This window comes from Paralichthys olivaceus, chromosome 2 (genome assembly GCF_024713975.1).
Source record: "Paralichthys olivaceus isolate ysfri-2021 chromosome 2, ASM2471397v2, whole genome shotgun sequence".
Lineage (NCBI taxonomy): Eukaryota > Metazoa > Chordata > Actinopteri > Pleuronectiformes > Paralichthyidae > Paralichthys > Paralichthys olivaceus.
In genome coordinates, this window is record NC_091094.1 from 11,654,559 (window position 1) to 11,671,345 (window position 16,787).

The 16,787-nt window shown below is 40.7% G+C and overlaps 2 protein-coding genes across 5 annotated transcripts; both read left to right on the plus strand.

Annotated features, from left to right (window-relative positions):
• The first annotated feature begins 129 nt into the window (after positions 1-129).
• On the plus strand, positions 130-13,004 carry LOC109638615 (ras association domain-containing protein 1). Of its 2 annotated transcripts, XM_020101678.2 has the most exons (7): positions 130-453; positions 1,410-1,767; positions 2,923-3,047; positions 10,728-10,832; positions 10,921-11,206; positions 11,325-11,440; positions 11,560-13,004. In XM_020101678.2, exons 2-7 carry the CDS (start codon positions 1,449-1,451, stop codon positions 11,704-11,706), a joined length of 1,098 nt encoding a protein of 365 aa, XP_019957237.2. In that variant the 5' UTR covers positions 130-453; positions 1,410-1,448; the 3' UTR covers positions 11,707-13,004. The 2 variants fall into 2 exon arrangements, with proteins under 2 accessions (XP_019957237.2, XP_019957236.2); XM_020101677.2 differs by lacking the exons at positions 130-453; positions 1,410-1,767; positions 2,923-3,047 and adding an exon at positions 7,467-8,279.
• Positions 13,005-13,006: 2 nt separating this feature from the next.
• tusc2a (tumor suppressor 2, mitochondrial calcium regulator a) lies at positions 13,007-16,775 on the plus strand. Of its 3 annotated transcripts, none has more exons than XM_020101523.2 (4): positions 13,007-13,325; positions 13,992-14,231; positions 15,219-15,339; positions 16,080-16,775. In XM_020101523.2, the coding sequence occupies exons 2-4, from the start codon at positions 14,083-14,085 to the stop codon at positions 16,143-16,145; spliced, it is 336 nt and encodes a 111-aa protein (XP_019957082.1). In that variant the 5' UTR covers positions 13,007-13,325; positions 13,992-14,082; the 3' UTR covers positions 16,146-16,775. The 3 variants fall into 3 exon arrangements, with proteins under 3 accessions (XP_019957082.1, XP_019957083.1, XP_019957084.1); XM_020101524.2 differs by having other exon boundaries at positions 13,291-13,484; XM_020101525.2 differs by lacking the exon at positions 13,007-13,325 and adding an exon at positions 13,466-13,745.
• Positions 16,776-16,787: the final 12 nt, after the last annotated feature.

Consider the following 16,787-nt stretch of genomic DNA (forward strand, 5'->3'; position numbering starts at 1 on the left):
GAAGGTTTGCAGTGGGTTTCAGCCTCAGGAATACATGTAGTTTGACAGTGGAGTGGAATGGAGCCGGATCCTCACTCCTGCAGACACGTGTGTTTGGTTGCAGACTCAGTGGGTGTGGGGACTGACTCTGGACTCAGAAGCACCCCCTATGTGAAAACATTCCGGATGTACATCAGCTCACTCTCATCTCACTCTCTCTCTGTCATGATCGGCCGCTTCCTCGTGAGATTCAGAGCAAATGTCAGAGAAAAGATGGTTGTTGGCGCGTTAGTCGGATGTTAGCTTCAGGTCACAGCCCGCGGTGCTGATCGTTTATTTCCACAGATGCGTCCTCTGCTCGCCTCCTCCGTTACTTGGAAACTGTCAGAAATGTCCGCGGAAAGTTTTTCTCCTCGGATGGAGGAGGAGGAGGAGGTGCTGAGACAAAGCGGAGCTGCTTTCTCCTCCGTGTTGGTGAGTGTGAAAATACTTCAGTGTTTTCTTCAAACTTTAGAAACGGAGCAGTTACATTTGCTCTAAATGTTGTTTCAGACTAAACGTCTGATAACTCATCCCCCGAGTCCCCCTGAACGCATCTTCTACTGTTCTACTTATAGAGGATTTATAATTACTCTGAAAACAGCCTGCAGATCTGTACATACATTCACATGTTACATAATGTGTCTAACAGGAGGTTATACAGATCTGTATATACATTCACATGTTACATAATGTGTCTAACAGGAGGTTATACAGATCTGTATATACATTCACATGTTACAGTAAAGTGTCTAACAGGAGGTTATACAGATCTTTATATACATTCACATGTTACAGTAAAGTGTCTAACAGGAGGTTATACAGATCTTTATATACATTCACATGTTACAGTAAAGTGTCTAACAGGAGGTTATACAGATCTGTACATACATTCACATGTTACATAATGTGTCTAACAGCAGGTTATACAGATCTTTATATACATTAACATCTATCTAATATTATATAATCACTGTACAATACACAACATAGAAAATACAGTAACCTTCAATGTAGAAATCAAATGTCTGATATTTACTGTGCATGACAATAGTATAAGGCAAAAGATGAAATACAATCATTGGTAGAACACAATTAAATAAAGTTACAGTGTGTGTTTCCTTTAAATGCTCTTTATGCATAGAAAATATATAAAAATGTACATGTTTTAGTTTAAAGCAGGTATTTCTCAGCAGTAGTTACTTTACAGAAACATTTAGCTGGAAATACTTCTGTACTTTTACTGAGTAAAATTTGGAGTTCTGGTCTTATACTCAATTACTTTTTATATGTACTGTCTGTACACCTATAAGATAGACAGACATACAGACATAAAAACTTCTTCTTTGACCTGTTGCACTCTATAATCGTCTGTTTTCCTGTTTTGTCAGTGATCATAGAAGACGTCAGACTCTTCAAAGAGTGACACAATGTCTTGGGGTGAGTTCATCGAGCTGCGAGAGCTGCGCACCAACAGAGAGCAGATTGAGCTGACTGCCACACGCGCTCCCTGCTCACCTCCTCGTCTTGAAAGAACCAACGCCCTGAGGATCAGCCCGGGGAAGGTCCCGGACCTGCTGAGCCGGGTGGGCATCATCAGGGTCCTGAGCAGCACCCAGGACCCTCAGCTCCCAGAGGAGAAGGGAGAGGGACACAACTTCCAGCCCTGCAGCCACGCTCAGCCCACATGGTGCGACCTGTGTGGAGACTTCATCTGGGGCCTTTACAAGCAGAGCCTGCGCTGTGTCAGTGAGTTGGCTTATCTGGCCTGTGTTTGTCTGGGTGGTCAAACAATGTCACTAATTGTCACAATATAATTCTAATCAATATCAATACATCAAAAGTTCAATATATAAAGATATATTGCTTATGCATTGTGCACAGTGAGGAGGTATAACACATACATTATGTTTTGCAGTCATCAAGTGTTTTTCATTATCTGCTCAAGAAGAATTTAAAAGCACAACCTTCCCTCAGGAGCAAAAATCTGTCTTAAGATTCATATGAAATAATAAAATGACGTTTATCCTGATATCTATTTTTATATTGATAGAAGTTTTGGCCATATCGCAGAGTCCTATCTGCGTGTGTATGTGTGAGTGCTTCTATGAATATGCATGAATCAACTGACATGGCAGCAACACTTAAGAAAATGTGGATAAACAGAGAAAGGTGTAGCCACTAATTAGATCCAAACAATCCTGTATTACCATTGACTCTCTTATCATTGACTCTTTTACGGCTTGATTTACCAGAAATTCTCTCCATGTTGTCTTTCAGTAGAAACAATTGGGCAGAGAGGTTTTATTTTAGGACTGCAATATCCATGAAGCATGTGACAGGTGTCTTTAAGAAGACAAACAGTATCTAACATGCAGCCATGTACTTGGTCACTGGTCACTGTGGCGGCTCAGAGTCGGTGCAGCGACCTGTTTTTCTTTCTTTTCCTGCTCAGGACGCAGCTCTGAGTTGCAGCAGTCTTTAACTTCCTTTTGTTCGAATGAAACCCACTAAAATGTTGCTGTGGTTTGTGTGAAGTGTTTATTGTGCAGAAAAAATGAACCGTCTTTACAGTAATCTGAATATGAAACTGTTACTGAATCATAATCATTCATGTGCATAAACACAGGTCTTACACTGATAAGAACAAACATGACCATGACCAAAAACCATAAAATTAATCATATATTTATCCTGGACACAGAGATTATGATATTTTTATATGTAGAGATGAGTGTTTACTACTTTTATATATTTTGAGACACGTTCACAGCATAATCACAAGGAAAATGACCAGTGTGAGTTCATCACCCATTTATAGCTGCACCCTAATTAAAATTTTGTCGTATGCATTTAAGTGTTTTGTGGTGTCTGTCTAAACGTAGCCTCTTTCTTCACTCACAGATTGCAGATTCACGTGTCACTACCGCTGTCGTGCCCTCATCCAGTTGGACTGCAGCTGGGACGGAGGCTCGCTGTCCGACCAAACATGGGTCGTGGAACACGCCATAGAGACAGACACAAACGTGGTGAGGCCTTTTGTATTTGACAGCAGAGTATTCATCAACAGTTCTTGGTAGTTTTAGCGTCTTGAATATGGAGAAATGATCATCATATTCTGCCAATAACAACAAGGTAATGGGAGAGGTAACTGGTGGCTTCAGTCAGGTACATTGTGTGTCACCTGATTAGATTACAAAGTAATTCTGATGGAAATGCTTTTACGGAACCAATCCCTTGTTTTATGGCAAGAACAGGAACTAGTCACACTGTTCAACCAATACCACTAATTGCACTGGTTCCATTTAGACCATGGGAAAATGGTATAACTGCTGTACTCTTGCAGGGTGCCACCAGGCTGGGAGTTTCATGAAAACGGGAAGTTTGTCATTGAGACACACAAAAAACGTTACAGTTAGCTCACACTCTGTGCAATATCATGTTCAGGTAATCAACTACAGCGGAATATGTCTGCAGACTCCTTCAGCGTGTTGTATTACACATATATATTCAAGTATGAGGTAAAGAATAATATTAATATTATAATATTAAGACATGCAACATGTATGTAGCAAAGGGTTTCATCATTTTTATATTTACAGGACACTGGAGTAAAAACATGTCACTATGTCCATTACAGAAAAACAGGATATGAAACAGGATATGTGATTCATTTGTTTTAAGAACTGATTTAAAAGATGTCACTGATTCTTCAGCTGAGGAGCCTTGACTGCAAAAGCTGTCTGCCTCTCGTCTTGAGCAGGGACTGAGGGACAGCCAGCAGACCCCTGCTGGAGAATCTGAGGCTCAGCTCTGGCTCATAGGGGAGCAGTAATTCATAAATCAATTCTTAAAATCAATTCCAAAACTGACAGGGAACCAGTAAAGAGAGGAAAAGACAGGGGGGGTGTGATCTTGTCTCCTTTTACTGGTTAAAAGCCAAGCCGCTGTTTTGAACTAGCTGAAGCTGTGAGATATATGTATGGCTCAACCCTCAGTGCATTGCAGTAATCAAGCCGGGGTGAAATAAAAGCACGGATGACCTTCTCCAGATCAGTCCTGGAACGAAAGGGCCTGATCATTAAGATGTTCCTTCACTGATAAAAACATGACTGAAGAGCGTCCGTTCTGGGATCTTCTATCTTTATCATGAACCATTTTTCAGAAAAGTCCCTGAACTCTCTCCCTCTAAACTCTTAGAGAGCTCCTCGCTTTGCTTTTCTGCACCACAACAGTATTATTTCATTTCAAGGCTCTGAGTCATTGGTTGTTGGAGGCAGATGGAGTTTGGTTTCTTGGGTAACGGGTTTTATTGACTCTATGAAACACCTGTTGCTTATCAAAGGACTTCTGGAATTTAAAAACACCAGCGAACTGGAGAGCAGAGTGTGAGGACGTTGTTGGTGTTTGGGCTTTTGTGTGAGAAGAACTTTTTATATTTTGACTCGATACAACAGTAAAGTACAGGTGGAACTAATAAGACTTGTGTTGGTGATTCAGAGCCCTGGGGCTGGCTGCCATGAATAGAGCGCAGCCGCAATTAGTGTTATTAATAACATCTGTATTTTTCTGCTCAGACTTGTAATGAATTACACAAAGACAACTCAACACATTTCCACAAAATTTGGTGGATGGATGTAGTTTGGGTCAGGAAATAACTACATGTGGATGTGGATCCGGATCAAGGGACAGATCCAGGATATTTTTTTTTTTTTTACTTTCTTTAATAATAAGAGATAGGATGTCTTTCAACATTTTATAACTATTTTCCCTTGGAATAATTCATGGATCTTGATTTTTTTATTACGACATATTTAGGGGACTGATATCTATGACTGTGAGCAATCTCATTACAGGCCTATGCATTCAACTGAGTGCCATCCCAGTTTTGTGTCCATTTAAAAGCAGATTTGTACATTTGAATATTACCAGATTTGTACCATTTAAAAATTTCAGAAACACACTGAATGTATGAACAGCTGTGTGATCACATGAGTTTACACTAGGAGGCTCCAAAGTATTTCCTCCCAGTACACACATTGCCCTTTCTGCTAATACTTCACCTCACTGCAATAATTTGCTACGTGGCCAATGCAGTAATGCCTAAAGATGTGACCTGGACTGCTCAGTGTGTGAGGATAACTGCCAGAGACTTATGCTACCTGACCAGTTGGTCTTTGGCCCTTTATTTTTAGTGAAATTGTTTATTTCATAAAATTCAAAAAATTTGTATTTCAGCTTTAAAAGTCCAGCATGTAAGATTTAAGTGAAAGGGATCTATTGGCAGAAATCTTATGTAGAATAATCCTCATGATGTTTTCACTAGTTTGTTTACATTGTATGAATTCTTTACCCCAGAAAAGGTCCTTTATATTCACACCTTTTGAGTTTTTAAGACGATTAAAGTCTACCACAGGTTCTTTTTCATGTTTGGAAGGAGAGGGTAAGGTGAGGGGTGTTCAGCTGCAACATGCAATTTCAACACTAGTCACTAAATTCTACAACACTGTATCTTTAAATGTTGTTAATTTACAAGTAGAAAAATACTTTTTACAATTACCTACAACCCAGACTGACAGGAGGCTTGTTTTCTCCAAAATGCAAAAAGATTTAATTCATATTGATATAAAAACATATCAGTAGATTACATGACATTTTTGACACTTTTGCAAACAAATTGACTTAAATGATTAACCGATTATAAAAACATTGACAGATTTAAAAGGCACTCCCCCAGTTTTATACAAAAGATTCAGTTTACTTGTCACCCTCAGCCAGTGACAGGAATGTTATGTCTTCTGTTCCCTGAAGGGGCTTTCTCATGTTAGAAGGAATAACCCTGATGATGTCATTTCAGTTATCTCAGCTTAAGTGGGCTTTAAAGTTCTTCTGAAGACTTGTATTGAGACATAAAAATAATCAGGTTTGAACGGTATATATTGTGTGTGATGTGTCATCAAAAAAGTTCAATTAACTTCAACCTATAAATTCTGAAAGGCACATCCACTCCATCTCATTCAATGAAAAAAATCCAGAAACTACAATTGTTGTTCATTTTAAAAGTTGAACTGTTTTGGACATAAGTTCACTGAAAAGTTTATTTTCATTAAATGTGTTCTGAAAGTTTAACTGATGCAGCAACTCTTTCTACATTTCTTTCACTCAAATAAGGAAGTTGCTCCTGGATTTTACTTTCACTAATCTAAGAAAGGTTTTTACTAAGATATATTTTTGACATACAAAAAACCCCCAAAAGTCCTTGGTGCTCATATCTGAAGCTGCCTACATTTTGATACTAAACTTAGTCTAACAGCGTTTTCATGTCAGTGGTTTTCTGTCTTGCTGTCCTCAGACACGTGGAAGCAAACAGCGACTCCAACGGCTGAACTCTCCTCTTTTGTTGAACAGTGACATTTAACCCTTGGCTGTGGGCTCACAGGAAATGATGTTTGTAAAATGCAGCTACAAAACAGAAATTTTGAATAGAAAGTGATATTAGATCCTTTTTATTTCTTCCTTGTCTAGACATGTGTAGTGATCCACACAACATTGGTCTGTTCAAATTAGATTCTCTGCTTCAACAGATTCTGGATTTTCCAGTTTCACTATAGTTCTCAATGAAACACAAAATAGTCATAGTTCTGAAGTCAGGAGTTCCTCTAATTTGCTGTTGCCTGACTAATGGCTTAATTGACTTAATGTTCCAGGGAGAATATGGCAACCTTTACTCAAGGGCTGTACCAGTTTGAGGTACTTATACTTTATTTAGTATTTTCTTTTAATGCTTCTTTATTCTTTTACTTCATTCCGGAGGGAAATATTGTATGTTTTATTAATTACTTTACGCATTAAGAGTTTCCAATACGGAAGATATGAAAGCTTGAAAAACAAGATGATTTGTTTTGAATTGAAGGGCTGTACCAATATGTAGAGCTTATCTTATTAGCTGACTTATTGATGGCTAACTATTAATTTTTCAAGTAAAAAAGGTGTTTTCAGCTCCTCACATTTGAGAATATGCTGCATTGTTTTAATGATTCCAATTATAAAGCTAGTGGTTGAAGAACTTGGACAGAATTAATTAACATTAATTGCATTTCTAACTATTTTCAAAAACAATCAACAGATCAGTAATAAAAATGATTAGTTGCAGCCTTATTTAAAATATTTAAAAATCAGATCCACCTCAATCATCTGTAACATTAAAATTATGCAATAATGTATCAGGAATAATCTGATGTTCTATTTAATGTTCAACCATTAAATTGGACATTTCCTCCATTTGGTGCTTTTACCTTTGAAATGTCAAGTTGACATCCTGATTGTATCTTCATACTTTTACCCCACAAACATTTTGCAGTACTTTAACTACTTGTAACAGCGTGTTTTGTCATGTATTAGTATCAAGTATGTCCAAAGGGTGTGGTAGCATCTCCACCCTTGATGAAGGCCTTTATTATGAGGCCTGTATTCTCTGATTCTCTACTATCAAGCTTTTCAAACTGGATCATGAATGGATGATTGTCAGGCCTTGCTTTGAAAAACGCTGTTTACGGTTCACATGACCACAGTGGTCCCCGCCGTCACATGGGCTGCTCCGCGGGGGGAAGGGGCAGCGTCATCCGGGGAGACTGTGGCATTTCCTGTCGGCGTCCAATCGCGGCTGGAGTCGGCGGGTTTGTGTATTTTCCAAACTCGACCCATCCAACGGCCCCGGGTCAGGGAGGCTCCTCCTGCTCCTCCTCGGCGGGGGGAGGGAAGGAAGTCGACCCGCGGCAGGGAAGGGCGGGGGCCCGAGTACATCCTGGTTCTCACAGAGTAGTTCTCACAGTGGAAACGTGGCCGATAGTTTGAGTGAGAGGAGAAAAAAACCTGAACAACTTCGACCATTTAGACCACATAGATTTTTGTCATCGCTTTTATTTCATCGCTTTTTCAGATCAGCTGTTTGAAGTTAGCCAACGTTGCTATCACCCCCCCACTCTTCCAGGCTTCCGTCCACTCGGTGTTTTCCAACAACTCTTCGCTAAAAGTACTTTTTATTCGCTCCCGTCGTCGACTCTCGTGTGAAGCCGGTAGTCAGCATGTCAAACGCGGCCAGCAGCTCGGACAAGACCCCCTCCTTCGAGATGACCTGGGGCAGCTCCGCCAGCAGCGGCTACTGCAGCGAGGAGGAGCCCGACCCCGAGTTCGAGCAGTTCTTCACCGCCCGGACATCCTTCTTCCCCAAAACCAAGAAGCCCGACTTAATTGTTAAGAAGGTGAGGAGAAAGTTATAATAATGTTAAAAAACAAATTGGCTTTAATTAAAGTTCTAGGTTCATGTGAAGGGGAAGTGAGAGCAGAGATGTGGTGGGTGATGGGTGGCTCATGAAGCAACACCCTGGATACTTCTGCTTTCTTTCTTTCTGTCACTTGATATGAACTTATCCAGACTGTTCTGGTGTCGTGGGTCAAAGTTGATGCTCCTGCAGCAGCACCCCTGGTTTTGAAGATGCTGGTGCATTTGTTGTGTAGTGTGTGTTTTGCTCAAGGGCACATCAGCACAGATGCCAGCCAAGTGAGGGGTGGAGTTCTGGTTCTTATCGTTTAGACGTGGGTGATCCAGAGCTAGGCGATTTGGTCCCAAAGTGTCAGGGAAAGAAAAATGTGTATCAGTCGATATCGATGATTATTATGTTAAATTCCCTGCACCTGATGCAGAGAAGGACACACACCTGCTAAACTGCAAATTTGAGGTAGAACATCCAAGCCAATCATGTACAATACCTCCTCACCATGTCCGCACAGTGCTTTAGTAATAAATGTGTAATCGATAAATGTAAACTTAGTTGTATTGCGATAATTGTTATCCATTTATGCCCAGCCCCAGAGTGACATTTATAAAACTCATATAAGTCCCAAGAAAACATAGCAAACACTGTTTTTGCATCAGTCCATCGTTTCTTTTCTTCTTTTCTTATTGTAATGAGCACAGAGACCCACATCTGACCTCATGCTCAGAACAACCCAAATGTCATGTTTTGTGACGCACCCTGTCTTCTCAAGTTTCCAGCCTGACACCCACTGTTAACTCACTCCCTCGTCTCTCAGGTTTTTCTGGCTTAATTTCTCAATCACACTTGAGTCATGGAATGTTTTGTATTTGTTATTTTTTTGGTTCCTCTTCGTCACCCACCACCCACTCAGCTATCATCTTCCTTTTTTTTTACTGCGAAACAAGCGCTGCTTCCTTAAAAACTCGAACATTCATATTCTGTCTCTGTGAAGGAGCCATTTTTCTTTTTTTTTCTTGTTGATGTGTCCTACCCAATTGTTGACACTTTATATTCAGACACTCCTTTTGCTGGCATGTAGAGACACTATTACCATATTGGAAATCCTGACTTGGCCCTTATATTGATTTATTGACTTGTTAACAGTAGCACATTAACTCCACAGTCGTTTTGCTGCGGTTGCTACTATTGATCTTGGTTTGACATCAATTTATAACTTACTCAGCCTTTTTCGATGCATAAAACTTTTTTATTTGACATCTGGAGTCCAACACTTCATCTCATTGTCAAATACGCCAGGGAAATAGATGTGTGACTTGTTTTTACCATATATTTATTCAAAAAACATGACCGAGAAAGGTAATAAGTGTCTGTGCCAATGAAAGCAGCATTCAGACAGTTAAATCCTTGATGTTTGGGGTTTACTCTCCCAGAAACCCCCTGCTCCTGGAGTGCAGTGTGGAAAATACATTTGTGCAGTCTCTGAGTTAATATACAATGTTGGGTAGACACAGGAAAAGCCCTAATTGAGTTAACGGTCATGCAGATGCTGGAGGCCAAATGTACATGACTGAAACATGACTGGGAGTGTGCGGTTGATGAGGCAGCTGACTGCACAGGATGTGCCTGTAAAACAAGGGAGGGCTTTGTCTCTCCCACTCGTGAGAGCCAGAGTGGGGAGGCTATTTATATATGAATACCAAGTAGAGGAATGCAATGCAGAACTGTTGGTCCCAGTCATTTCAAACAGCTGCAAGTCCAGTCTCTCTCCCACCAACCACACACACACACTCACTCATTTTCTCCCTTGCCTCCCTCGCCTCCCTCCTACACTGGGGGATCAGATTAGGCGAACAGGATTGGTCAGGGCTGACATCATCGTTTTCGTCTTTGCTTCGTTGTCAGGAAGTGGAGTCTGATGCAACTGGTGCTGAGCGTTAGAATTGATTTAACTTCAATCAACAGGATGTCCAGTAACAACATATTTGCTTAAGTGTGAGCGTTTATAATCCTCTTTTTTTTATGCAGTGAGATTACACTTTGATCTTGCTCAGAAATTGAAAACTGGAAATTGTGTTCTGTCCCTCGTGACCCAGGGTACACACTATAAAACTACACACACTCACTTCCTGATGTGCATATTGATACACAAAAGGTTTTTAAAACAACAACAGCAGCATGTTGATATAAGACTTTTTTTCCCATATTAAAGCCCTGTGAACTGCACTCCCTCTGGGGAGTCATGTCTTAAACGTCTTTAATTTTTGCAGAAGTTGACTTTTTTAAGAAGCCAATGTTACAACATATGTTCCTGTATGAAGTGTCCATATTGCGTGTGATATTCTGCAATCCCTAAAATAGTTCTTGTTGTGGTTTGGATGTAAGCGTTGACACCTAGTGGTTTAACATTGTTACTTCCTCTGTCCACTGCAGGATGAACAAACTGAATGTGGAAAGCAGGAGTTGACAACTGCAGTTATTCAGCAGAAGGTGAAGGAGTACAACGCTCAGATCAACAGCAACCTCTTCATGAACATGGTGAGAATTGATGAATAACACTGCGTCCATGTATATTGTTGTAAATGTGGTTTTCTATTCAGTGATATATGATTTGTTTTCTCAACAGAACAAGGATGGTTCCTACACTGGCTTTATTAAAGTACAGTTCAAGCTGGCTCGACCTGTGTCCGTTCCGCATCCTAAGAAGGGAGGTCACGATGCTGGAGGCAGGAAGGCCAGTGGAGTGAAGCGTCGCACCTCTTTCTACCTGCCAAAGGATGCGTCCAAGCACCTGCACATAAGCTCTCGCACTTCTGCTCGTGAGGTCATTGAAGCCTTACTGAAAAAGTTCACTGTGGTGGACAATCCTGGCAAGTTTGCTCTGTTTGAGCGCAGCGAGCGCCATGACCAAGGTTTTACATATTTTTTGATTACTTTTAAGTTCAATCCCTGTCATGTTACATCATTTTATTTTATTTTATATATTTGTTGCTGTAAATTTGATTATCCATTTTTTCCCCCTTTGTGTAGTTTATGTTCGCAAGCTATCTGATAACGAGCGCCCCCTTCGCCTGCGACTCTCTTCTGGACCTAATGAGAAAGTCCTCAGTTTCGTGCTCAAAGAAAATGAAACTGGGGAAGTCAATGTGAGTGCAACAAGATCACGACGATAAGGAATCCAAACCATACAGTGAATCCCACAAACATGGTTACTTTATGTACTTAACAGGCACTAATGCAGTTTCTCTTTCTTCCTCATTTGCAGTGGCATGCCTTCTCCATGCCCGAGTTAAAGAACTTCCTGCGCATTCTGCAGCGTGAAGAAGAGGAACACGTCAAGCAGATAGTGCAGCGATACGCCCTGGCCCGCACTAAGATGCAGGAGACTCTGGCCGGCTCCACCCCCGGTTGAGACGATTCTTCGCCCGGGATAAAACGTGCACTTCTTGGCTGGACAATCTCTTGAAGATGACCAGTCATCATTGCATCCAAAGATCCCAGAGAAAACAACTCAAAACACCTCTTAGGTGAACGAGAGAGTGAGACAGGGCGCAAGACAATGAGAGAGAGCTGGCGCGAATGTGCGTGTGAGATGATGCGAGAGATGAGAAGTGCCTTACACCTGGAGAGTCTGATGTGCCTGAGAGAATGAGTGGAGAGAAATGAAGACTGGCAGATGAGACGGCGGTCGTGCCCCTGTTTGGGCACCAACTAATTATCCTGTACCTTAGCTGTGTCACTTTACCTTTAAAGAAATGTTAGCGATGGTTTTATCATCATGGAATATTAAAGACAATCTCTTTGTCAGATTTATATTAGAATTAAGTGCAGCAACTGTGTTATATTGATATATCCTGTTATTTTTCCAGAACACAAGATTATAAGATGGCAAACTAGAATGGCAATCAGCAGGGTGCATACCTTCGCCAAGGCCCAACAGTTGACCTTCAATTCAATGAAGCTGCTCCAAATTGCTCACACTCAGATATCAGTTCCCTAAATGTGTCAGATTGTTTTCATCAAGATCTGTGAATTATTTCCTGGGAAATTGGGGAAAATGACCAAAAAATGCCAAGTTAAAGAAAAGGGATTTAAACAATTCCCAGATTTGTTCAGATCCACACCAAAAATAGAATGAGTTGTCCTGCTGACAATCAAATCAACCAACCAACCAACATAACCTCCTTGGCGAAGGTAACAAGCAGTTTCTGCCCTTAACACATTCAATCTGGTCTTGAACAACCCACCATGAAAAACACATTTCTTAATACTGACAATTCCCCATCAGCTATTCTTTTAAAAGGTTTGACATATTTGCTGCTGAAAGGTATTTGGATTTTTATTAGTCCCAGTCTCAAAAGAATGCCATGTCCTCTCCACACCCTTAATGGGTGCAACACCTTTTTTATTTTTCTAGTGGAAGTACTAGTTACGTGTGTATGACATATGTATGAACAAATGTATGCAGTTATGAACGTCTGGGAGATCAATGTCACTCAGTTTGACTGGAATCGTGAATGAACATGTTTCACTGAAAGCTGTTTTTTCATTCCTTATATCAATGTTTTTTCTGTCCTTCAATCAAATGTTTGTCTTCTGTTTATTCAGCTTCACCTTCTTTGTATTCATCTTTGCACAAATCTACATATTGTAGCTTGAACATATGTGACGAATGTGCACTGCGTTGAGTAAAGAATTTACCACTCCTCACAAGTTTGTGCATTTTCTTTCTCGGCCATTACACAGAAAATGATAATCAAAATATCTTAATGAGCCATAAGTAAAGTATTTCCTTATTTAACACAACATCCCACATATCTGTATTGTGTTGAAAGGTTGAGACGTAGAGTTGAGTTCATATTTACGATGTTTTCATTGACTCTAACTTGTAAGTTGAGCAGATGAACAGTGTTGAGCTTTAGCCGGTGTCAGATCAGCTGATCGCCTCGTCGCAGCGATCAAAACAAGCTAACGCTAGCTTCACGTAGCTGGTGGCGATAAAGTCATGACAGGAGATGACGGTGTGACACGGTAGGACATTAACCACGAGTCTGCTGTTCAAATACACTGTGTTCTGTGGTCGTGTCGGACATTAATAATAATAAGAATAAACCCGTGTTTGTTTCGGAGGCAGCTCAGGCTTGTGCGTCGCTGGTGGAAGCTAACGGGCTAACTCACCTAAACGTGCAGGTACCATGATGGAGTTATTATTAGCCACAGTGAGCTAACACGAATCGCTCGTTTTGTTTAAAATATAAACACAATGTGTGGGAGAGCTACAACAACGTATGTGTTCGTAGGTCGAAGTATATAAACGTATTTAAAGTTATGAATTGGGTGGCTTGCGTTTGGAGTCGGTGGAATGGTGCTGCGGTTAGCTAGCTAGCCTCCTGTAGAGCTAGCATAACGAAGCAAGCCTGAGAAACGAGCGAAAAACCATGTTGACAGCAGGTTAGACTCAGTTTTACCGGGTTAACGTGATATTTATCACCACTTACATTGACAGTGGAGTTACCTGTGCATTAAACATAACGCAGTTGTTGCTATTCATCAAAAATGCCTTTGATCCAAGCAGTAAGGAGTCAATAAAATGGTGCTTCACAGCGGACAGAAGGATGTTGTCCTACAACCAAACACCATCATGTTTACATCAGGTCTGATTTTGAGCATGTGTCCTTTCTTTTTCCACTTTTTCAGATCCTGGCTTCAGTGAGGGACTGAGATCGTCTGGCCATCATCCAGATTGAACAACTTCTAAGTGGAGACTAGCAATGCCTTATCTCTGAGAATGGGAGGAAGTGGATCCAAAGCCAAAGGTGCCTGGCCTTTCTCAGGCAGTGGAGCTGGAGGCGACTCAGCCGGCGATGGGAACGAGCAGACTCTGGCCCGTCTCAAAGGTTCCAGAAATGCAACACCCTTTGTTTTTACCAGGAGGAGGTAAATAACAAATCACTGAAGAATGATTCACCCTGAATCACAGTATTTATTTCGTGTTTATGTGTTGTTTTGTGTAGCCATGCAGGTAGTCTTAATTTTTTATCCGTCTCAGAGATTTCTCACTCACAGATACAGCAGAGGGGAACATCTCTATAATAAAGGCATTGCATGTCAGTCCAGTCTTAGTTCAGAAGGCCTGGACTTTGTCGTTGGTCCACCTGTTGTATACCTTCTTCTGGAGAGCTATGTTGATGTGCTGAAATACTACAAAATACATTGTATAGAGGTTTGTAAACATAAAACTGGATCATGCAACCAATCAGGCATGTTCACCACTGCAAGCCTCACCCCAAAAGCTGTGGTATTTTCAGAGTACAAACCCTAGAGCAGGACTTTTCCCTGTGGTCAAAACACACAGACTTTCCGAAAAGGTTCCAAGGTCCTGGGGGGAGTTTTTGATGTCAATTCAAATGAGAGGAGTGAGAGAGTTACATGCAACAAAGGTCCCCAAGCTGTCAAAAAGCATGGAGCTATGTTGTCAGCACACTAGAGGCCACCATGGTTTCCCAAAGAAAATACCATTTGTGATGCTCAGCAGCTCTTGTTTGTTTCTAGAGATAATGTCCCAGTTCCTCAGGAAAATCCAGACACTTTCTTTGCTATCAGCAGTTTTCTTTGGAAAGTCAATGTAAGCAGTCTGAAAAAAATGGGGTGGACAAGTCAATATTTGTTTTGGACAGCTGAAGTCATTCTCATTATTTATACTCATTGGGACATATTAAAACATAGATGGCCGATCACACACATGTTAATAACACGCACTCAATATCAAAATGTTGAATTTGAGAATTGCTGACATGTGAGGTGCATGACGTCGTGGTGGACATCTCAGAACCTCTGCACTGTAAACTAATCTGCCTCGAGATTACTTGAAGCAAAGTTTGTTTTGCTTTTAAAGATTGAATTCTGCTCTCGTTCTGCTTGCAGTTCTTTATACTACGATGAGGACGGTGACCTCGCCCACGAATTCTACGAAGAGACAGTGGTGACAAAAAACGGCAGAAAGAAGTCCAAGTTGAAGCGGATCCAGAAAAATCTGATTCCACAGGTTTGTTTGGGTCAAAAAGATACAGAAGAGTATAAGGGCCAAGCAAGAGTCAAGTAATGAGAAGCGGTGGATAGTTTGTAGTTAAACTTTTAACACTATATCAAACTACAAACGTTATTTTGTGTTCACGCAGTGTCACAATAATCAGCTAAATTAGTTTCCAACTGCCTCGAATCAGAAAGACAACTTGGAAAGTCCGTGTTGCCGAATAGCTGACGTCATCTCCATCTCCATAACCAATTAATATAATAGTTACAGTCAGCTTTAAATAGTCGCTTCCCTTAGAATGTCTTAACAGAATCCATGTTTACACACTGACTTCAAAGCACATGAAACCATTGAAACAATGACTTCGCAGCTCAGGAAACTGGACCTTCTGAGGAGCATGTGAATGCACTAATAGCTCATATGACTTCTTCTAGTAACAAAGATATTTGTCTTTTAGCACTTTTAACAGTCTTTGAATCTATTGTGCAAAAAGCTGTTCAGAAGGAGAAACCACACAAGTTTGGAAAGATGGCACAACTGGCAGCCTGCATAGCTTTTCTCGGATTTACTTTGACTTTTTCTCAATATTTCGAAATGTATTCTTGGTATTTTGACTCAGTTCATGAAATCCAAAAGAATATTCATCCTTATTGTTTTATATCTGGCCCAAATTCCATAAAGGAGGACAGGGTGTGTTTTGTTAGAATCATCATTTATGCTGAATCTCAATATTGTTTGTCTTCTCTTTTTAGGGAATTGTGAAGCTCGACCACCCGTGTATTCATGTAGATTTCCCCATCATCCTCTGTGAGGTGTGAAGCATTGCACAGGACCAATCTGCCATGTGGTGCAGCCGCTGGTACTCATCTCGGAGCAAAGTGTTGTTCCAGTGACGGTCGAGACTGGAACCAGTGTCACGTTAAGTTGATATCATGAATGAAATGTTATACATTTGAATTCAGCGATGGTCAGAGTGCCCTGCTCACTAAAAATCCATATTTTGATATTCACAACAGTAGTGACGGTACAGGTTGTGTTTCCACTACCCAGCTGATATGTAAGCAGTCTTAGAGAATGGAAAAAACAGAGTTGTGATTCTCTTGTGTGAGTTTTTTTGCAGGGAAAAATATCCTCGATGTGAAAAGGCTTTAACAGTTTATGCCTTCTGTGAGACGTAGAGTGTTAGACTCTGTATGTGTCTTCGTATGTGTACATGTGTGCACTTAGGTTTGTTTGTGTGAACGTGTGTCAGGCGGATGTGAGAGATTACACGGTAGGAAAATGAAGGATTGTGAAATTTCTTGTACATATGGACATGTTCTGCATTGTCATGTCTGAGTGTGTCTCAGTTACTGGAGCTCAGACCTGCACTAGTGAACATATGGTACTGTAAATAATTTCAGATTTCTTAGTTGGAAATACTTGAATAAATGGTTTACTGAGCTGAAGAACTGGAGTCA

Excerpts from the sequence above, each read along its gene's own strand:
- LOC109638615 (XM_020101678.2), top strand. The coding sequence starts at position 1,449 with ATGTCTTGGGGTGAGTTCATCGAGCTGCGAGAGCTGCGCACCAACAGA. Across the intron at positions 3,048-10,727 it reads TAGAGACAGACACAAACGTG|GATGAACAAACTGAATGTGG; the intron begins GTGAGGCCTTTT and ends TGTCCACTGCAG. Across the intron at positions 11,207-11,324 it reads CAGCGAGCGCCATGACCAAG|TTTATGTTCGCAAGCTATCT; the intron begins GTTTTACATATT and ends CCCTTTGTGTAG.
- tusc2a (XM_020101523.2), top strand. The coding sequence starts at position 14,083 with ATGGGAGGAAGTGGATCCAAAGCCAAAGGTGCCTGGCCTTTCTCAGGC. Across the intron at positions 14,232-15,218 it reads TTTGTTTTTACCAGGAGGAG|TTCTTTATACTACGATGAGG; the intron begins GTAAATAACAAA and ends TTCTGCTTGCAG. Across the intron at positions 15,340-16,079 it reads AGAAAAATCTGATTCCACAG|GGAATTGTGAAGCTCGACCA; the intron begins GTTTGTTTGGGT and ends TTCTCTTTTTAG.